At 49.8% G+C, this 22377-nt stretch overlaps 1 protein-coding gene across 1 annotated transcript in view; it reads right to left on the minus strand.

Annotated features, from left to right (window-relative positions):
* Nucleotides 1–38: 38 nt before the first annotated feature.
* LOC105477811 (podocalyxin like 2) overlaps nucleotides 39–22377 on the minus strand; it is a 43632-nt gene continuing 21293 nt past the window's right edge. The window contains exons 3-8 of the mRNA XM_071092310.1: nucleotides 11530–12320; nucleotides 10381–10455; nucleotides 4259–4415; nucleotides 3650–3711; nucleotides 1234–1413; nucleotides 39–580 (exon numbers count right to left, since the gene is read on the minus strand). Coding sequence (XP_070948411.1) covers nucleotides 368–580; nucleotides 1234–1413; nucleotides 3650–3711; nucleotides 4259–4415; nucleotides 10381–10455; nucleotides 11530–12320 — 1478 coding nt within the window. The 3' untranslated portion in view covers nucleotides 39–367. The remainder of the gene's footprint in view (nucleotides 581–1233; nucleotides 1414–3649; nucleotides 3712–4258; nucleotides 4416–10380; nucleotides 10456–11529; nucleotides 12321–22377) is intronic.

Consider the following 22377-nt stretch of genomic DNA (forward strand, 5'->3'; position numbering starts at 1 on the left):
CCAACCCCGGAAATAAGAAAGAGTCGGGCAGGCAGACGTGCTGAGCCCGGCGTGGTCTCCGGGCAGGTTTAATGGAGTCCTGGGGCGCAGGGAGCGCCGCCCGTCGCCCGCCGCCCGCGGGGCCGGGGTTCAGGGGCAGGAAAGCGGGGCCAAGGCGGGCTCTGAGGCCCGCCCTTCGGGCAGGAGTGAGGGAGTTGGTCCGAGGCCACCGTGTGAAGTCGGGGGAAGCGGGGAGGAGCCCGCGCCGAGGGCCAGGCTGCGGGAGCGGCCCGGGTAGGCGCGGGGCTGGTGCGGGCTCCGGGCCGTCCGTTTCGGGGTCCACCTCGCTTCGTCCTGGCGGCCCACTCGGCCTGCGCCTCGGCTGCGCTCACAGGTGCGTGTCCTCCTCGAACACGTCCGAGTCCTCGGGGTCCCGCTTGCCCCCCATGAGCGCCCCCCAGCTTCCCGGGCCGTTGAGGGCCCCGCCGCCGTTCAGGCTGGGGTGCTTCTCCTGCATCTCCGACTGGCTGTCGCTGGCCACGTCCAGCGTGGGGTTGTCGTGGCAGCCGTTCTCCACGAAGCGCAGCTCCTCGCCGTGCGACTGCGGCGGGGTGGGGAGAGGCCGTGGGCGAGCGAGCCGGCCCCCAGACGGCTCCAGGCCTGCGGCCGTCTGTGCAACCCCACCCAGAGGGTCCCCGCGGCAGCCTCCACAGGTGCCAGATCCTTCTTTTCTGTTGCTGCAGCTCAACTCCTTTCTCAAAATAAATCTACTAATCGTTGGCACTACAGAGCCCCGTGGTCTCCCTGACGTCATCGATACCCCAACAGCCCCCTAAGAAGACTCTACTTGCGAGGTGGGCAGGGGGCATCACTAGGGCACTGCTCTCTTCCTCCTGGGGAGGCCTCCAGGCTGCTGGAGCCTCTCCTTGACCCTTGGGCATCACCAATGCAGGGCCTGTCTCTGGTGAGGTATCCAGGTGCTCAGGCCCTGCAGTGCCTGCCCTGGAAAGGGGCTGGTGGTGCCAGGGAGGGGCCCCTGGTGGGGCTAGCAGCCCCCTCACTCCCTGCACCTCCAGCACCTGTCCTGGGGCTAGTGCCCTGCAGAGCAGGCAGCAGTGCTAGGCTGACCAGCTGCTTCACCCAAGGGACCCTGTGCTCCCAGGAGAGTCACTGCCTCCCCTTGCAGATGAGGACACCTATCGATGGGCACTCTCCTCTCCACTGGCCCCAAGCCCCACCTGTCCCCACACTCACCACGTGCTTGAGCTTGGGCAGACGGCGCTGCCAGCAGTTGTAGAGCAGGCCAAGCGCAATGATGATGATGCAGATGGCCCCAATGACCACCAGCACCACGAAGAGCGTGCCGTAGTCGCTGCGCACTTGGCTGGCCCGTGCCTGGCAGCTGCTGGTTGTGGAATAGTTCTGGATGCCAATCTGGGGGTAGGAGGGGCCAGGTTCTTCAGCTGAGGTCCTGGGGTGCCATGGCTTCTCTGGGGTGGTTGCATTGGGCTCAGGGGTGGGGATGGGGGAGCAGGCTTAGAAGGTGCTGGCACTCCCGATTCCTGAAGTTCCCTGGGGCCTGGGCTTGCCTTTACCCCATGCTCATCCTGTTCGTCTCAGCACAGCTATAGGCCTCTCCACCCCATGCCCATGTTCCCAGCCTCCTTCACATCCCACCACAGCTTCTGCCCCAACCGCTGAGTGTGACCTCACTGTGGCCGTAGCCCCCCAGTGAGAGTGGACCCATGCTGCTGGACACCATCCAACTAGAGAGATCCCCCACACCTATCCCTAACCAGTTAGAGAGACAAGAAGATGTGAGCCCCCCCACACATCTTCCACCATACAACCGCTTCCACCTCGGTGGGGAGGGGTGGGATAGTCACCTTCCCGATGCCAGGGCCAGTGCAGGGAGGGATACCAAGGGCATGCAGGCCACATGCGTGGCCACCCTGGCTACCCAGCTTCCTCCCTTCCCACGGCGTGTTCACTGCTGGCATGTAGCTGCCTGCACCCCTCCACACTGCAGGTTGTCACGGTCAGTCCTGCCTTCTCTGGCCAAGGAGATCGGTGCCAGGGGCCAGGCAGGTGCTGTCTCCACAGATCAGCATCTCAGCAGAGAGAAGCAGGAAGGCGAGTACCACCAGGGACTCCTCAGGTGAGGGGTCAGGGCATTTCCCAGTGCTGAGGCCTAGATTGCACCAGGCCCCCCTTTCTGAGGCCACGTTGCAGCTCTTCCCTAGTTTCTGTGAACCATCTGTATCTCCAGTACTTTTCTCAATTTTTTGTTATCAAGGGTCAGTTTTTCTTGCTAGATCCACCTGAGTATATTTCCAAAGACCCAGCATGACTTTTGGCTAAGTCAGTCTGAATTAAGTGACCAGTAAGGCCAGAATACTCAGGGGCAGCGAAAAGCAGGGTGAGGACTGTATAAAAGGTCAAGGTTAGCTCACACTTCCACCAGCAGCCCCACTGTTCATGGACCCACGATTCCAGAACTGGGAAGGGCCTCAGTGGCCCTCCAGGCAGTAGAGCAGTGTGGTGAAAGGCCCAGGCTCCGGAATCAGGCTTCCTGCAAAGCCTGGCTCTACTGCTTACCGGAGGTGCCATCTCAGGCAGGTCACCTAACCTCTCCCGCTTCAGCTCTCATCTTCCATGGGGACACCATCGGTACTCAACAGGTGCCCCACTTAACTCTCACAACCCCAAGGGGTGGTGGCGAGGACTGAGGGAGAGAGCCTTGCAGAGTGTGGTGCTCAGTGGGCATTCGACGTGCTCACCAGAAAAGCACCACCACCAGGGCCTCCGCTCTCCTGGTACGCAAGGATGAGGAGGTGGCCAGGATTATACCACTCATCTCTCCTACCAAAAGTGGCAGCACCTTCGGGAGTGGAGAGGGCTGATGACAGGGCACTGGACTCTACAGTGAGCAATGGCAGTTTTGCTGGAGATGGTGGCTGTCCTGAAGAAGCGAGATGAGGAACGGAAGGACCCCACAGGCAAGGTGGTATGAGGAGCAGGAGGACTGGGGACCCTGCCATCCCATCCAAGCTTGTGTGGCAGCTGGGTAGGAGAGGTTGGCCGGGTTGGGCCAGGCAGCCAGCAGACTGCACTGGATGGGGGCACCTCCCAAGATGGCAGGGCTGCCTCCTGGCCCCCAGGTGCCGCATCTCACCGCAGCAGGAGCGCAGAGCCTGGCTGTGCAAGCACCAGCAGACTCAAACATCCACGCCAAGTCACATGTCCAGGTCTCCCAGGCTTGCTCTTTTGGTTTCTGGAACCCATAACACTGTCCCCTCCCACCAGGCTGCATGGCGTCTCTGCCACTGTCCACCCGGTTAACTGTCCCAGTTAACCCTCATTGCCCCCCAGACCCTTCCTCTCTGGGCCCTCTCCTGTCAGCCTCTTAGTACAGCCCCCCGCACCCCCATGGCCCCTTTCTGCCCCTGGCCATTGCCTGCATTGCACCATTGGTTGGCAGCATGCACGTGCACCGTCTTTCCCACAAAACCATGTCTAAGGAAGGCCTGAAGCAAGGGACCCGCCCAGAGCACGCTCTGTCTTATGCTCCTTTGAACCTCACGATGTGGGCAGCCTCCTGGGACTTTGAGGAACAGAGACAGGAGGGAGCATATTAGAAGCTAACAGATCCAGGTCCCTGCACTCTTACCTCCTCCAGGCTCCTGCGGATGTCACCCAGCATGGAAAGGACATCTTGAGTGGGCACCACCCCTGGGGGGTAAGAAACACCACTATCAGTGCAGCCATGGCTGAGGTGCCCCTCCAAGGGCTCTGGCCCCGCACTCCAATGGCTGGCCTGAGCCTCTGCCTCCCCTCCTGGCTCAAATTGCACACAGATCCTCAAGGCACACGCCTCCCCCTAGGAGAGGGCTCCTAGACATGCTTTTCACTGCATCGATTTGTTAGAACATCGATTTGTATAATATCAGACAGCCACTTGAGAAGCCCACACACTGCCTTCTGAACACACCCCTTCTCCCCTGCCACACCAGGTACAGTGTCCATTCATCTCCCACCTGTGCTGGACCACACCTCTTCCCCTGCCTCCTGTTGCCATCCTTCATTCTCACACCCCCCTCCTTGTCCCCAGAACCCAAGCTGGTGGGTACACCTTGACCCCTAAACTAAGTAGCTCAAACTACTGTCCTGGAGTTCCAAGTTTCAAAGCCCTTATGCGTGTACTTTTTTCCCATGGCCCTCAGGGGCCGCCTACCTCCCACTGCCCTCCTGGGCCCTCCCATCACCTGCCCTCACTCACCCTGCTCGCCCACCAGTGTCATGAGAAGGTGCTGCTCCTTCTCGCTGGGCTTGCTCAGAGAAATGTGCCAGGCCCCGTGGTGGCCGCTGCCATGGCGGGGCAGCACCTCTTCCACCAGGGCCAGGAGCTGCGGCCCCCGGTGCTGCCGGAACACCTCCTACAAGAGCAGAAAGAGCCCCCCGGGTTCAGTGAAGGAGAGGGGCTCTACTAAGCCCTCTGCCTCTAGGCCCAGCCCCGTACTCACCCTCAACCCTCTGGCTGTTCTCAGAGAGGCAGCTCTGGTCAGCTCTGGAGACCCTTTGAGAGCTGCAAGCTGGGGAATGTGGGAACACCAAGATGTACACCCATTTGTTCACTTACACCAGGTGCTCCTTCCTGCCCTGGCTTCTAGCCATGAGAAAGTCAAGGGGCCCATCCCAGAGACAGATGCAGTTGAGTGGTGCGGGGACACACACACACACAAGCCATGTACAGTGACAAACCCAGAAACTAGGTACACAGAGTGGTAAGGCCTATGGGAGAACTGCTCCCTGTGCCTAGTGCTCAAGTGTGTGGTGCTGGGGATGAACACATGGGAGGGTGGGAGTGGTGATGGACAAAGAGGTGTGCACCATATAACTACCAAAAATCGGGGAGGGGCCAGAAGTGGCAGAACCTGGCTCTCCTCTCGCCTGTCATCACAAGATGCAGCCCCAAGCTGGTGAGTGGGGAAAGCCATCTGTGTGCTCTTGTGTAGGCGGTGGAGGCCAAAAGAGCAAACACAGAGATGGGAACTGGAGCCCCTGGAGCTGGGCTGGGACAGAGGGAGGGGCATGAGGAGACCTTTTCTCATCGCTTGTATTGAGGTTTTCTTGACCATGTATATATATATATATGTAATTCCACAATTTAAAACAAAACAAGAGCCTGGCCTTAAACAGAAACTCAGCGAGTGGCAGGAGCCCAGGCTGGGGTACAGGCCAGAACCCTGCCTCCTGCTTCACGTCCTGCCGTTTGTCCCTGCCCAGCCCCATCTAGGAAGATACCCTCCTTTGGCCCTGTGGCTACTCCTCACTCTGGTTCCTCCCCAGCAGCCTTTTCCCTCCTGAACATGCACAGTTGCACATTCCCTGCTCCTAGCCTCCACAGCCTGCTGCAGATACCTCTCTCCCAGGTGCTCAGCTCTTTCACAGTGCCCTGCTATGCAGCTGAGAGCCAGTGCCACTGGGAGGCACAGGCATCTCACTAGGCCAGCCCTGCAGGATCCCCTGCCACTCCAAATCTCCCTTCTGTTAGAGCCCAGGCTAATGAGCTGTTCCCTAGTTGTCATGCCAACCTAAAGTCTACCAGGGAGATTGAAGTGCTGGGCCTCTGTTCTTTGTTACCATGGCAAATGCCAGGCTCAGGCTCAAGCCTTGGCACTCACTGGTCTAACAGCCAGCCAACTGAGTTCTAAATGTGGGAGAAGATGGGTACCTGGAGATGGCCACAGAGCAGCTAGGAAAGCCCTAGTTCTGTGATGGTTCTTTCTTCACTGATTGAGTATCGGGGGAGAAGCATGCCCACCTCTGCCGGAGCAAGGGTACGTGCACCATGACCCACAGACCCCCGGTTACAAAACAAGCACTCTCCTGCCACATGAAGTGCCTGCTCTCTGTGCCGCAGCTCTGTGATCTGCTGTGTTTGCACACCCCACATTTTCCTGGGTACATATGTCAGCCTGGCTTAAGCCCAGAGATCCACAACATCAGTGTGGGAGGATCTGATGACTGCAGATGTCATACCACTTACTATGTAGACAGGAAAACTGAATGTCCACGGCAAGGGGGAAAAGCCCTGACTTTGGAATCAAATAAATCTGGGCTCTGGCCAGTGCAGTGGCTCATGTAATCCCAACATCTGGGAGGCCAAGGGAGGTGGATCACTTGAGCCCAGGAGTTCCAACTCCTGCACAGACAACACGGCAAACCCTGTCTCTACAAAAAATGCAAAAAAATTAACCAAGTGTGGTGGTGCACATCTGGGGTCCCAGCTACTTGGGAGGCTGAGGTGGGAGGATCACTTGAGCCTGGGAAGTTGAGGCTGCAGTAAGCTGACATTGTGCCACTGTACTCCAGCCTGGGTGATAAAAATAAATAAATACATTGGTTCAAATCCTGTTTCTGCCATTTGTCAGCTCTCTGTGATGTGAGCAAAAAAAAAAAAAAAAAAAAGTACCTCTCTGGGCCTCAAAGGCTCAGATCCTTGCATCTCTACAGTAAGGATTTCTTTTGCCTTCTAGAACTCAAAAACACCACCTCTGGATTTACTACTTTATCTTTCTGCCTCCTCTCATAGGTTTCCTTATTAGACTTCTTTCCAGTTTCTTCTGTGTTACCTGTGACATCTAGGTAAAATAGAAGCCACTGAGTTTGCATCACTTTCTCTAGATCTTGAGGGCCGAACTCCTGGAACTCCTGTAGTTCTAACGTGTAAAACTTTCCCCAAGAGACTGCCAGCACTTTTCTCCCTGTCTGTTTCTGAATATGTACTCTCTGTATAGCCCATCGTTTTTAATGCACATTTATTCCTATCATTTTTCAAACAAGTCAAGGTAATTAAATGCAAAGAAAGGCTGAGGAACTATTCCAGATTAAAGGAGACTAAAGAGACAAGACAATTAATGCAATGCATGACCATGGATTCTATCCCGGACTGGGAGGGAAAAAAATATAAAGGACATTATTGGAAACATGGTGAAATAGAAATAAGGTAGGTGATCAGATAATAGTTTTGTAGCAGTGCTAACTCCTGATTTTGACCATTGCATTGTGGTTATCTAAAATATTCTTGTTCTGGCCGGGCGCGGTGGCTCAAGCCTGTAATCCCAGCACTTTGGGAGGCCGAGGCGGGTGGATCACGAGGTCAGGAGATCGAGACTATCCTGGCTAACATGGTGAAACCCCATCTCTACTAAAAATACAAAAAACTAGCCGGGCGTGGTGGCGGGCGCCTGTAGTCTCAGCTACTTGGGAGGCTGAGGCGGGAGAATGGCGTGAACCCGGGAGGCGGAGCTTGCAGTGAGCCGAGATCACGCCACTGCACTCCAGCCTGGGAGACACAGCGAGACTCCGTCTCAAAAAAAAAAAAAAAAAAAAAAAAAAAAAATATTCTTGTTCTGAGGAAATACAAACTAATGTATTTGGGGGTAGGGACAAAAGGAAATAATGTCTTCAACTTTTTCTCAAATGGTTTGAAAAAATTCTAACAAGTGATGAATCTGGCAAAGAAACTAACAAATATGTTGATAAAATATAGTAAGCATTGACTGTTAATAATAATGACTAATGCTCAACATCACCAATCATCAGGGAAAATGCAAATCAAAACCACAATGAGATACCATTTAGGTTGGTGCAAAGGTAATTGCAGGTTTTGTCATTACTTTCAATGGTAAAAAGAGCAATTACTTTTGCACCAACCAAATACCTCATTTCCCTCAGGATGGCCACTGTTTAAAACAACAGAAAAGGGCTGGGCACGGTGGCTCACGCCTGTAATCCCAGCACTTTGGGAGGCTGAGGCGGGAGGATCACAAGGTCAGGAGACTGAGACCATCCTGGCTAACACGGTGAAACCCCATCTCTACTAAAACTACAAAAAAATTAGCTGGGCGAGGTGGTGGGCGCCTGTAGTCCCAGCTACTCAGGAGGCTGAGGCAGGAGAATGGCGTGAACCCAGGAGGTGGAGGTTGCAGTAAGCCGAGATCGCACCACTGCACTCCAGACTGGGCGACAGAGCAAGACTCCGTCTCAAAACAAAACAAACAAACAAAAAAAACCAGAAAAGAACAAGTGTTTATGAGGATGTGGAAACACTGGAACCCTAGTGCTGGTGAAAATGTAAAATGGTATAGTCATAGCAAAAAGCAGTATGGAGAGTCCTCAAAAAAATTAAAAATAGAATTACCACATGATCCACCAACCCCACTTCTGAGTATATACACAAAAGAATTAAAAACAGAGTCTTGAAGAGATATTTGCACAGCACATTCCCAGCAGCACTATTCACAACAGCCAAAAGAGGGAAGCAACTCAAGTGTCCGTGGACAGCTGTGTGGATAAATAACGTGGCATATACATACAATGGAATATTTTTCAGCCTTAAGAAGAAAATTCTGCCACATGCTACCAAATGGATGTACCCTGATGACATTATGCTGAGTGAAATGAGCCAGATGTAAAATGACAAATGCTGTCTGATTCCACTTCTATTAGGTATCCAGAGTAGTCCCATTCATAGAAACCAAAAGGAGAATGGTGGGTGCTGGGGCTGGGGAACAGATAGTCATTTAATGGGTACAGAGTTTCAGCTTTGAAAATGAAAAAGTTCTGGGGCTCGGTTCCACAACAATGTACATATACTTAACACAACTGAACTTATACTTACAAAGGGTGAAATGGGAAATTTTATGTTTTTTACTACAATAAAAAAAAATCTACCATAAAAAATAATGACTGAGTCACATAATAGAATAGCACAGAAGACAAAAACAGGGAAAACAGAATAAAAGCATCTTAATATCTATGTATTGATTGGAAAAAAGATATGAACTTTAGGCTATATTGTTCAAATACGCACAATATGCCCAAGGGTCCCAAGTACCCATACTGTGGTCTTTATGTACGTACCATTTCCCAATGAAGGGAATGAGAGGGCTCCATGTCTGGGGAGGAAGATGAGCCTGGAATGTCTTATTATTCCAGAAAGCAAGGAGGCAATCAGACACTTAATAGATTGGTCAAAAGGACTCAGAGGTCAACTCAAAGAGGCTTTCCCTGACCAAAGATGAGGTATTGAGCATCAGTAAAAATAATAACTGCAATGGATGAAAACACACATCACTTAGGTGAAGATCCATCAGTATAGTCATGGTGGGGGAAACCAACCTTGCTGGGGACTTTTGGATTAAATGCATGTATGTCCCTTCAGTCTTGCCCAGGCCCACTAACAAGAGTAAAGAATTTAAGGCCTAAAACCACAGAGACAAAGTAAAACAGAAGAGGAGACAAGAGCAACAAAATCTAGACACTGGAAGCAGATGGGTGAGTTAGAATTTCCTAATTTAGCAAACTCTAAAGAGCCAAACCCTAAGCCAAAATGAGGAAAGCTGAGAAGCAGTCAGATGCATACTGATTGACACTCCCCAGATGCCCTGGAATAGGGGCCCTGGTTACCTTTGGAAGAGGGGATGAAAATGCTACTAAAAATATAAACTGGTCAAAAGTTTGCTTAAGAAACGGCTGGGTCCCTAGTTCTTCCTGCAATGCTGCACAGCCAAGAAATGTCCCTTCTCCCTGGCAGAAGACTGGAAGTTTATTCTTTAAAAAGGATAAAACAGAGGGTCTCTGACCCAGAGAGCATCAGACACAAGTGTGTGTTTTGGGGAGGGAAAAGGTCACGCTGCAAACAGGAAGAGACAGAACATGAATATTGATATTTATGGATACATATTTATAATACTGAAACACCCAGCCCTCTCTCTCCACCCTGGCTCCCAGAACACTGACAACCAACTTGTTATACTTCCAACAGAACAGAAGTTCCCTTTTCAAAGACTCTAATCACCTCAGGAGGAAGGCCCTAACAATGCTGCCATTACAAATTTCTAAGTGATACGGCCTAGCCAGACCACTCATGAGAAGCCGTAGCTGACAAACCCTAGCACCATGCTCAAAGCTTCCAGCCAGTTTTTTGATAGAGAAAGCTGTGAACAAACTCCACCAGACATGTGTGGAGAGCATGTATATATATGAAAAGGCTGAGACCCAAAACGGAGAAAAGCAACCTATACAGGAAGAAAACAACTCTAAAAAAGACAGAAAGGTTTCAATATCACTGGAGAAATAAGATAGTGCACACATGAACAAAGTATTCGTTTAAATTAAAAAGAGAGGGAGGCAAGAACCAAAGAGCCTTCGGAAATTTTAAAATACAAAAGCTCTCTGTGTGTAATGTTGGTGGCTGCTGGTATATCCCTGGGCCACCAACTGAAGAACTAAGCCTCCTCCCGTGCACTGCTTGTCCCCACAGCCTTGGGACCCCCCACCCTGCCCACTGCCTGCAGCCTTTCCCTGCGGTTCGGAGCCTGGCTGGGCACTCACACAGTCTATGTTCTCTGTCATGTTCAGAATGATGTAGTTTTTCCCAGCCAGATTGCTCCAGTCCTTGCAGATCACCTGTGTGAGGAGACAGAAAGCAGGGCGACAGTTACGAAGGCATAGGAAAGGCACGGGGGAAAGAGCCCCGGTCGGAGGCCCTCTGGGAAGCTGGAAGGTGGAGGCCAGCAGAGGCGTATTACAGCGAGGGGCTGCTGACAGCCTCTGTGAGGCACCATGCCGAGGAGTACAAACTCGAATGTCTTTGGGGACCAAGCAGGGAATGTGTTGAGTGAGAGCAGGAGGCCAGGCATTATTCCCAGGAAAAAGGGGGCTATATCAAAGGGGCCAGGCTGCAGAGAGCTTGCCCCACATGCTGGCTTTCAAGGGCAAGTTTATCGTTAATATTCTGGGGCTCCTTTCCTTTCCTTGCGGTGTCAGTGGGTGTGAACACTGACTTGTGCCTGCTGTGCACGTGGGTGTCGGTGGGGAGAAGGAGGGTGGTGAGATGGGATGGGGAAAGCACAGGTCAGCCACTAGCTCTAGCTGCTGGTAGAATCAGTGCAGAAGTCTAAGGGTGGGCTGGGCGCAGTAGCTAATGTCTGTAATCCCCGCACTTTGGGAGGCCAAAGCGGGTGGATCACTTGAAGTCAGGAGTTCCCGACCAGCCTAGCCAACATGGTGAAACCTCGTCTCCACTAAAAATACAAAAATTAGCCAGGCATGGTGGCACACGCCTGTAATCCCAGCTACTCAAGAGGCTGAGTTACGAGAATTGCTTGAACCTGGGAGGTGGAGGATGCAGTGAACCGAGATCGTGGCCACTGCACTCCAGCCTGGGCGACAGAGTGAGACTCCATCTTGGAAAAAAAAAAACAAAAGAAGTCTAAGGGTGGTAGTGGTAACACCTGAACAAATGAAACCCAGGCCAGGCCACCAAGCTTCTCCGAAGGCCTTTGTAGAGAAGTGTGGGGAGAACACCCATTGTTGGCCCTGAGGTTTGCATCCCCACAAGTTCCATGGGGATCTACATGCCATGGAAAGGGCCTCCCTCCTCAACCTGGCAGATCCTGCCCCCATGCCACACCAGCCCTGGGGATGGCCAGGCTCCGTGAAGAAGGTGCGGGGTGGTGGCCCGCATGCCCCTCACTTTACCTGCGTAGAATCCCAGGGTATTCTGGATTGAGCTTCAGCTGCCTGCCCTTCTAGGAGCTGCTGGTTGAGATCTTCTTGCCCCAAGGTAGCAGAGGAAGGTGTCAGTTTCACGTCTCCAGGGGCCAGTGGGAAAGAGGCTGAGGTTCTAGAGCCAAGGGGATCTTCATCTGGGTGCTCGGCCCCACCGGGAGCTGTGGTTTGAGGGAATGAAGGCGAGGCCGGCACCTCCTCCTGCTGGCCAGACAAACCAGCTGCTCCCACAGTGACTTCCTCGCTTGCTTCCTGAGGAGCCTCGAACTCTACCCCAAGCCCTGCAGCTGGCAGGACTGTGGCCTCCGCCTCCTGGCTGGTGGAGTCCTGGTCCCCCAGAGTCACTGTAGTTGGGGTGACTGAAGGCAGCAGCAAGCTGGGCCCCATGCTGCTCTCTACCTCCACACCTGATGAGGCCTGGTCCCCAGAGTCTTCATGCTTGCTTTTGGTGACCCCTGGGGTCTGGCTGCTGCTGGTGAGAGAAAAGTCACGGACCTGAGGCTTGGCTTCTTCTTGGGATCCATTCACAGGGAGCAGCTCCTCCTCTTCTTCCTCTTCTTGTTTCTCTACCTCTTCCTTCTCCCTCTCCTCCTCTTCCTCTTCCTCTTCTTCCTCTTCTTCCTCCTCTCCGGGAGGCATATGCCAGGGAGGCTCAACCAGATTCATCTTGGGCAAGGGAGAGGGGAGGTTTGGCAGCTCTTGAGCCTGGCTGGTGTCTTCAATGGAACCTGCCTTCTCAGTTAAGTCAGGAAAAACATAATCTAAGGACAGAGATGAAAAGTTCATTCACTTGTTTCATCATTTATTGGTTTACTCAATATTTACTGGGCAGATGGCATAAAAGAACCACAATACACTGACAGGGCAGAAGTCATCAGGTCATGACCAAGAGGTGAGGCCAGGGGAGCAGACTGTGGAGGGACACAGGGACAAGGCTAGTCACTGTTTCCTTTATCATGATAAAATAATACAAATTTATCACCAAAACTCAATGAACACAGGAATGTAGAAAGTTTTGTATATTGCATCCCTCCAAAAGAGCCATGAGTAGTTTGAGGTATATATTCTCCACTGTGTTTGTAATGTGCTCGCTTGTCCTCATCCAGGGATTTCACCAAGAAGATCCCACAACAACCCACTAGGAAATGTCCCCCTACTCCTTTTCTAGTGAGTCGTTATGAGAGTCTTCTTGGTGGAGTTCCCGAAGGAGGTCTGACAGCCCTCTCATCACAGAAGTGAGACCCCTCGATTATGACCATTGTTCCTAAACTGTGCTCTTTTTCTGTAATTTAGGCCCAGACAGGAAATGAAAAAGATGTAGGGAGAGCCAGAGAGAGGCCAGGGGCTGAGCCCGGAGGTTTCCAGGGCCTCCCAGAATGTTCAGGGTCACTGTTGGCAGTGGGAGAGGGGATTTTATTCTCCCTGCCATTCTTGGGAATTACATTTTGAAGCAGAGAAGTTAGGAGACTTCCTGGAGATCAGATTGTTTTCTGGCTTTTCAATGAACCCTAGGCCTCTTCCGAATAACTATGTATGAAAGTTACGGAACAAGTTTTTTGGAAATTCATTCAAAATATCAGAAGCTATATCTAGAAAGCAACTTTCATTGGCTGCCATTTTGTTTCAAAATAATAAATATCGTAGTTTTAAAATACTCTTTAGACAGGGAGTGGTGGGAACACTTTAAGATAGTGAACTAAGGGTATTCATTTACTGCCTCCTCCAAAATTTTTATCAAACGACAAAAGAAAAATTTTAACGGTCAAAATGAAGGTAAAAACATTTTAGAGAAATTTCTGGGAACATGGAAAGCATTTGAGATTATAGGAACAGATAACCCCTCAGCCAACATAAACATAGGAAAAAACAGCAGGGGAGGGCAGGCTTTCTTACCCAGAGTTAGGAAGAGGCACAACTGTGGGAGCAAGGATGCAGAACAAAGGAAATTCAGAGAACAGAAGGTAATTTCAAAAAATCTAATTAGTATCCTCAGAAAGATTCAAAACTATTGCATCCCTAAAACAAGAGGCCACTAAGAAAATCAAGTAATCTTTAAAAAAGAAAAATTTCTTGGATATTGAAAGTTGATTGTTGAAATTTAAAAATTCAGCAGATTGAAAATTCAAATTTTTAATGGCTGGAAAAAAAAAAAAAAAAGTCAAGGAAAAGCCTCTAGGGCAAAAGGGAAAAGACAATAGAGAAGAGTTAAAAGATACAGACAACCAATGTAGGAGATCCAATACCTAGCTAATATGATTTCCAGAAAGACAGAAGCAATAAAATGGAGAATAATGGAGAGAAACAAAGAAAAAAAATTTCCAGAGCTGGCAACATGAATCTTCGCATTGAAAGGCTATATCATCAGGGTGAATGATAAAAGGCTCACACCTAGCCTCATTCTCATGTCATTTTAGAATTCTAAGGAGCAAGAGAAAATCTTAACAGCTCTCAGAGAAAGAACAGGTTATCTGTAAAGGAATAAGAAACAGATTATCAAATTATCATGAAGCTTCTAATTAATATCAGCAGCCAAGAGGAAGAATTTTAAAATGCATTGAAAAATCTGAGGGATGTTTATTTTGAACCTGAAATTTTATACCCAACTAAACAACTACTCAAGTGTGACTGCAAAATAAAGACATTCTCATACATGCAAAGATTTAAAAGTGTTATTATCTACAGATTCCAAGAGATCTAAGTAAGTTCTCTAAGAAACCCAAAAAAGAAGACATGGGAAATCAAGAAACAGGAGAGGAATGTAATGAAAATATATCTCAGGATGGAAACTGTGCAGTAAGTCTGGAAAGCAATTGGTTCAAATTAGAACACAGAGAGAGAGCTCTGAGAAGGATTACTTCAAAAAGAAAAACTGATTCCCTGTCATAAAAAGTATGACTTAGAAGCTGAACAATCCTAGTGACAACTGAAAGCTCACTATAGTATTTACATCAACAATTAGAATATTCTATCCAGTCTACTTCTGTTAATTAGACTTTTTGAGTAGCAGATCCTCCCCCTCTTCCACCTGATGTCATGCTCTGTAGTGAGGTCACTACAGATAAATAAATAAATAAATAAGAAAGAAAGAACAACCAAGGTTCCCAAGATATTTTAAGAAAGCCAGCCTGATGAAGAAGCATGAGGGTGAGACCGTAAAGCAACTGACCTCTAGGAAGAGTCAGTCTAGTTAACCAAAGAGAATTCAGAAAAGTTTCTTGTTAATATCTTCAGAAAGATTCAGGAGGAAACCACACCCATAAAAGAAGTATATAGAAGAATAAAAATATTTTGCTTCAATGTAACAACTTTATAATAGCCAGATCTATTCAAAATTAAAATATAATGCATGAAAACATAACTGAAATGGGTTGGATGATTACTTGATAGGAATACTGGATAACAGAATAGGAGTCAGATGGGTGCCTAGGAAATACAACATAAATCCCTTACAAGCATATTTCATTATTGGAAGATTAATCTGACAGCAATTTACAAGATTAGGTGAAGGAGTAGATGAATGAAAGTTTACAGAAGAGTCAGGGAGTTGCTGCAGTGGTTCAGGAGAGATGCATGGCAGTGACAACACTGGAAATGATGAGAAAAGAGCAGATTTAAGAGATGACTCTGAAGGAGAAGTAATCAGATGTGTGAGCTGGAGGGCCAACAGGAAGAAGCTGCCGGAGTAGCCAAGCCATTAGTAAAGATGGTGAAGTTCAGAGGAAAGGCATATTGGAAACCTTCAAGACGCACTTAAAATAGCTGATGGATTCAATGAAGCCTAGGATATGGCAGGAATATGGTGGATGGTGACACACCCATCAGCAGAATCCCACAGGGTAGGGAGGTCCTGGGAGGGCAAATTGACTAAAACAATCCCTCTACTCAATTTGGTGCTGACTTTCCAAAAGTCAGAGAGAGAGCACCAACATCTCCAGAGGGCACCAACAGAACTCCCTAAACTGTGTACAGCCTCTTCAGAGATGCATCATTGGTCACACTGTCAGCAACATGATCTGGGACTCAGCCACTAACTTATCTGTGCATGCAGTGGTTGTATCACTGATATTTTGTTTTGTTTTTGAGACGGGGTCTCCCTCTGTCACCCAGGCTGGAGTGCAGTGGTGCCATGACAGCTCACTGCAGCCTCAAACTCCGAGGCTCAAGTGATCCTCCTACCTCAGCCTCCCAAGCAGCTGGGACCACAGGCATGTGCCACCACACCCAGCTAATTTTTTTTATTATTTGTAGAGATAGGGTATCTTTACGCTGTGCAAGCTGGTCTCGAACTCCTGAGCTCAAGCAATTCTCCTGCCTCAGCCTCCTGAGTAGCTGGGACTTACTGGCACACACCACCACACTTAGCTAATTTTTTTTTTTTTTTTTGAGATGGTGTCTTGCTCTGTCACCCAGGCTAGAGTGTAGTGGCACGATCTTGGCTCAACTGCAACCTCTGTCTCCCAGGTTCAAGCAATTCTCCTGCCTCAGCCTCCCGAGTAGCTGGGACTATAGGCATGCACCACCACGCCCAGCTATTTTTAGTAGAGACGGGGTTTCACCATGTTGGCCAGGCTGGTCTCAAACTCCTGACCTCGTGATCCACCCACCAAGGCCTCCCAGAGTGCTGGGATTACAGGCATGAGCCACCGCACCTGACACCTGGCTAATTCTTTAAAATTATTTGTAGAGATGGGGTCTCCCTGTGTTGCCCAGGCTGGTCTTGAACTCCTGGGCTCAAGCGATCTTCCTGCCTTGGCCTGCCAAAGTTCCAGGATTACAGGCATGAGCCACCGCACCTGGCCTGGGCTTCAGTTTTTATGTGGAATGAAGATGATGGTATATATGATTTCTAAGGTTCTTGATATCGCTGGTATTTTAAGCTTTGGATATAGTTCTGATAAATGTGTCTTATGTAACACAATGGCATTACAAACAACTCTACTGTCTTAAATAAGAATAAAACAGGATTCACTAGATTACAAATTCTTGTTGCCAAGCAAAGTGATTTTCTTCATCCCTACATTCCCAGCACCTAACATAGTGCCTGGTCCAGAGTAGAAAGGAGAGCAATGTGTGTTTGTTGAACTTTTCTGCCTCCTAAACACCAGGGCCTGTGCCTCCAGGGAGTAAGAGGCCCACCTGTCGGCCGGGCGCGGTGGCTCAAGCCTGTAATCCCAGCACTTTGGGAGGCCGAGACGGGCGGATCACGAGGTCAGGAGATCGAGACCATCCTGGCTAACATGGTGAAACCCCGTCTCTACTAAAAAAAAAAAAATACAAAAAACTAGCCGGGCGAGGTGGGGGGCGCCTGTAGTCCCAGCTACTCGGGAGGCTGAGGCAGGAGAATGGCGTAAACCCGGGAGGCGGAGCTTGCAGTGAGCTGAGATCTGGCCACTGCACTCCAGCCTGGGCGATAGAGCGAGACTCCATCTCAAAAAAAAAAAAAAAAAAGGAGGCCCACCTGTCACTATACAGACTTCTTTACTCTCTCTATGAATTCCTCTCCTGCCTCTCAAAATGCAGTCCCTTCCAGGGTCAGCCTCTGACTCATCATTTCCACACTTCTTCCTTGGTCAGTGCTTATTCCACAGGCTGCATCTATTTTCTCTATGCTAAAGTCTCCCAAATTTACATCTTCTCCAGAGCTCCTCGCTTTTTTCCAGCCTCTCACTCCAGTGACTTGACAAATCAGTAAACACTTGCTCACTAGCACTTGGAATCAGCAGTCCTTTTCCACTTTCTTACCAGTGCTCAAGATCTAAAATTATTCCTTTTCTTTTTACTGTGTGGTCTCAGTTCCACCGCTTATCAGCTGTATGATCTTGGACATGTTGCTTAACCTCCACATGTCTCCCTTTCCTTAAGCGTAAAATAACAGTGGTACCTGCCACACAGAGCTGTGGTCAGGGTTCAGTGAGGTGACCCTGTGCACAGTCCACAGAGTAAACACTCAGTTAACTGTGGGGGGTCCTCCGCCTCCTCCTGCTTTTATTATTATTATTATTTGAGACAGAGTCTCGCTCTGTTGCCCAGGCTGGAATGCAGTGGTGTGATCTTGGCTCACTGCAACCTCCACCTTCCAGGTTCAAGCAATTCTCCTGCCTCAGCCTCTAGAGAAGCTGGGATTACAGGCACCCACCACCATGCCTGGCTAATTTTTATATTATGGCTGGGCATGGTGGCTCATGCCTGTAATCCCAGCACTTTGGGAGGCCAAGGGGGTGGATCACCTGGGGTCAGGAGTTCAAGACCAGCCTGGCCAACACAGTGAAACCCCGCCAACACAGTGAAACCCCGTCTCTACTAAAAATACAAAAATCAGCCAGGTGTGGTGGTAGGTGCCTGTAATCCCAGCTGCTCGGGAGGCTGAGGCACGAGAATCACTTGAACCTGGGAGGCAGAGGTTCCAGTGAGCCGAGATTGCACCACTGCACTCCAGCCTGGGTGACAGAGTGAGACTCTGTCTCAAAAAAAAAAAAAAAAAAAAAAAGAGAAAGAAAAAAGAAAAATTTGTATTTTTAGTAGAGACGGGGTTTTGCCATGTTGGCCAGGCTGTTCTCAAACTCCTGACTTCAGGTGGATCCGCCCACCTTCGCCCTCCAAAGTGCTGGGATTATAGGCATAAGCCACCGCGCCTGGCCATCTGCCTGCCATTATTATTATTAAAGGAGTTATTACCTGGTAAAATCGTAACAGGAAAAGTAGAAGTGTTCTCCACAGAATGAGGAGCAGCATAAACACTTGAGTTTTTATTTTTCATTTTTTATACTGAATGTAACTAAAGCCTAAGCACTTGAGTTTTAAGTCAAAGAAAATCCAGGAAAAAGGGTAGGGCAGGAGGGGATTGGTCATCTGTTGACAAGTGTAAATATGATCTTAATATTACAAATGTCTCTTAAAATAGAAGCAGAATTACTGGGAGGCCTGATGGGAGCACACACTAGGAACCAGTGGGGTAAGGGGCGTCTGTGTGGGCAGCTGCAGGGCAAACACCAGCAATGTGAAAGCAGGGGTCCCAGGAGAGAGCCCGTAAGACTGGATCCAAATGTGAGTTGAGAATAAAGAGTGAAGAAGCCAGGCTTTACCCAAGAGCAGAGCCAGTCCACAGAGTAAACACTCAGTTAACTTCTTACGATTCACTAAGAAGATACAGCATCGGCCGGGCGCGGTGGCTCAAGCCTGTAATCCCAGCACTTTGGGAGGCTGAGACGGGCGGATCACGAGGTCAGGAGACTGAGATCATCCTGGCTAACACGGTGAAACCCCGTCTCTACTCAAAAGAATACAAAAATCAAGCCGGGCAAGGTGGTGGGCGCCTGTAGTCCCAGATACTCGGGAGGCTGAGGCAGGAGAATGGTGTGAACCCGGGAGGCGGAGCTTGCAGTGAGCCCAGATGGTGCCACTGCACTCCAGCCTGGGCGACACAGCGAGACTTCTTTTAAAAAAAAAATAATAAAAATAAAAAAGAAGATACAGCATCACGTCCACAATATGCCTGCCAAAAATGCAGAGCCCGAATCTGACCATGGGAAAATTTGAGACAAACTAAAATTGAGGGGCAATCTACAAAATAACTGGCCTATACTCCAACAATGTCAAGGTCATGAAAGACAAAGAAAGACTAGAGGGTTTTCCAGAATAAAAGAGACAAAAGAGACATGCTGACTAAATGCAGTACATGATTCTGGACCAGACAGTGGACTATGAAATTCTGCTCTTTTTTTCTTTTGCTATAAAAGACACTATTGGGAAAACTGGCAAAGTTTGAATAAAGTTTGTAATTACAGAAGCATATTATATCAGTGTTAATTTCCTGATTTTGATCATCCTGCTGTGGTTTTTGGCAGAATGCTTTGTTCCTAAGAAATGCACACTGAAGTATTTGGAGCAAAGGAGTAACTGCAACTTACCATCAAATGGTTCAGCAAGAAGTACAGATCTGCGTCTCCATATGCATACATGCACACATATACAGTGACAAAGCAAATGCAGCAAAGCGTTAATAATGGGGGAATCTGAGCAAGGGGTGGATGGAATTATTCTTGCAACTTTTCTGTAAATTGAAATTTTTTTTTAAATAAGGAGTAACAGAGAGAGTGTGCACATGTGAGAGAGACTTTCTTTTTTTTTTTTTTTTTGAGATGGAGTCTTGCTCTGTCACCCAGGCTGGACTGCAGTGCCACGATCTTGGCTCACTGCAACCCCCACCTCCTGGGTTCAAGCAATTCTCCTGCCTCACCCTCCTGAGTAGCTGGGACTACAGGCACACGCCACCATGCCCAGCTAATTTTTTGTACTTTTAGTAGAGACGGAGTTTCACCATGTTGGTCAGGCTGGTCCTGATCTCTTGACCTCGTGATCCGCCTGCCTTGGCGTCCCAAAGTACTGGGCTTACAGGAGTGAGCCCCTGCACCCGTCCTGAGACACTGACTTTCACTACAAGCCAGTGAATACGCTTGAGCTGTCAAGAGGGGAACAGAAATATGGCAAGGGACAGGGCAGGCTATCCTGGCTGAGAGCGCAGAGCCCTGTGGCAGGAAGGAGCCACACCACCCTGAAGCAGGTAAGACAGTCTTGAGAGACAGGGAGGAAGGTGCTTTTCCCACTCACGTGTCCAAGGAATACAGATCAGGCTTCCAGGAACTCCTTGTGTTGAGAGGGGAGAGGAAGCCTCAGCAGGCACTTTGGAGGTGAAAAAGGATCAAATCGACAATGGAAGAAGAGAAACAAAGAAGTGAAGCTGAGCAGGAAAAGGAGGGAGATGGAGATGAGGAGAGTAAAGAGAGGGGATAGGCAAGAGGAGAGGGAGGAGAGAGGGGACAACGACAGGGCTCCCTGCCCTCCCAGCCCGCCCTCAGTGACCCAGGGCAAGTCCTTGACACCCGCACCCTCAGCCCTGCTGCCAGGGACAGCTGTGATTCCAGAGGGAGGGTCTGACCAGCTGAGCGCTCCAGGGAATACCTTCCTACTCCATCCACTTTAGGCTCAGGAGAGAGGTTCCTCCATGAAGGCCTTTTAGTTTGTAGCCAAACCCCAAAAGCATGTCTGGGACCAAGGTGTACCTCCAGAGCCCCACACCTGGACACAGGTGTAAGCAAGCAGAGTCGCCCGGGAGACACACTGGAGACACGTGGAAGTCTAAGGGCTGGTTCCATGGATTTGTCCCTGTCGTCAGGAAGAGCTGGGGCACTGAAGGATGAGAAAGGTCGTCCAAGACTCAGGCCCTCCAGGGAGAGGCTCGGGCTGGGCCTGAGAGCATGGGAAGCCACGAGTGTCTAAGCTGCAGCTCGGAAGTCACCTGGGGCTGTCTCCCTCACTGCACAGGAGAGCCCTGGAGCACCTCCTGGATTGACTGCAGGATAACCTTAGGCTCCTGGGCTCCTGACCCTCCTGGAACTGCTGGGAATGGCACTGTGAAGTCACAGCCCCCCCTGGTGGCTCTACACAGAAACCACATGTTCCCCAGAGCCCTCAGAACAGTTGGGTCTCCAAATCCCAGACTTGGGGATTTTACAGGTAGACAGAGGCCCTGCAAGAGCAAAGGGCCCATCTCTCGCCTTTTCCAGATGAGGGAGCACAGGAGGGGAGGATACTTGCTCTAAGTTGTGATATTAGACTTGTCACAGTTGTAAAGTTGTAAGACTCTTAGACTCTTGTGTGGTTAAAGCCAGTGTCTTTTGACACATCCTGGTCATTTAGTCCAGCACCCAGGCTTGGCTTGGGATGCTAGACAGGAGCAAGCTGACAAGCAGAATCATGACCTCTTCCCAGTCTGCCCGCATCTTTGTGGCCACAGCCAGCCTCCTTAAAGCTGGGCTTGACTCACAAGAGTGGTTGGCGTTAAGAGCCCCAGGCCAAGCTTCAGGGTTCTGCAGGCATGGGATGGAATTCTGGGTGGACACTTGCCTCCGTGTGCCGCACACCCACCCCTCCATGATGTGAGGCTAATACCTCTGGTTGTTACAAAGATGAAGTGGCATCAGGAATGCAAAACACCCACCCCACAGAAGGCACACTTTCCTTCTGTCACCCTCCATGTTCTCTGCTCCTCTCAGCATCCACACAGCCCAGCTCACGGCAGGTGTATCCGTGGTTAGGGTCAGGGTCCTAACATGGGAAGGGACCACAGGAGGTTACCTGATGAGGCCTCAGCCCTCTGGCAGACATCGGTGAGTCTAGAGAAGATGAGCTGGCAATTATCTTCAAGAATATGGCTGGGTCTCTTTAGAGAGGCATTTCTGTGTTATTGACTTACCCCTACACCCCCATTTACCTAAACCCAGCTGTGATGGTTCCTTTACAACTCAAGTCCATCTCTGTTTCATCTGTTAAGTGAGCAGCACCTGCTAGCATCGCCTTCACAGGAAACAATGTACATAGTCTCTTAGTTGCCCCCAAACCTAGCCTCTTTTCTTGGGGCTAAGCAACTGTAATTATTCTTTATTCTCAACCTTCCTATTTTCATCCTTCCCTTATGAAAACTCTGGATTCACCACAGTGGTTTTTTTGTATGTTTGTTTGTTTGTTTGTTTTGAGATAGGGTCTCGGTTTGTCGCCCAGGCTGGAGTGCAATGGAACGATCTCAGCTCACTGCAACCTCCGCCTCCTGGGTTCAAGTGATTCTCCTGCCTTAGCCTCCCAAGTAGCTGGGATTAAAGCACCTGCAACCACATCTGGCTAATTTTTGTATTTTTAGTAGAGACGGGGTTTCACCATATTGGTCAGGCTGGTCTCGAACCCCTGACCTCAGGTGATCCACCCGCCTTGGCCTCCCAAAGTGTTGGGATTATGGGCGTGAGCCACTGTGCCCAGCCTCACCAC

This window comes from Macaca nemestrina, chromosome 2 (genome assembly GCF_043159975.1).
Source record: "Macaca nemestrina isolate mMacNem1 chromosome 2, mMacNem.hap1, whole genome shotgun sequence".
Taxonomy (NCBI): domain Eukaryota; kingdom Metazoa; phylum Chordata; class Mammalia; order Primates; family Cercopithecidae; genus Macaca; species Macaca nemestrina.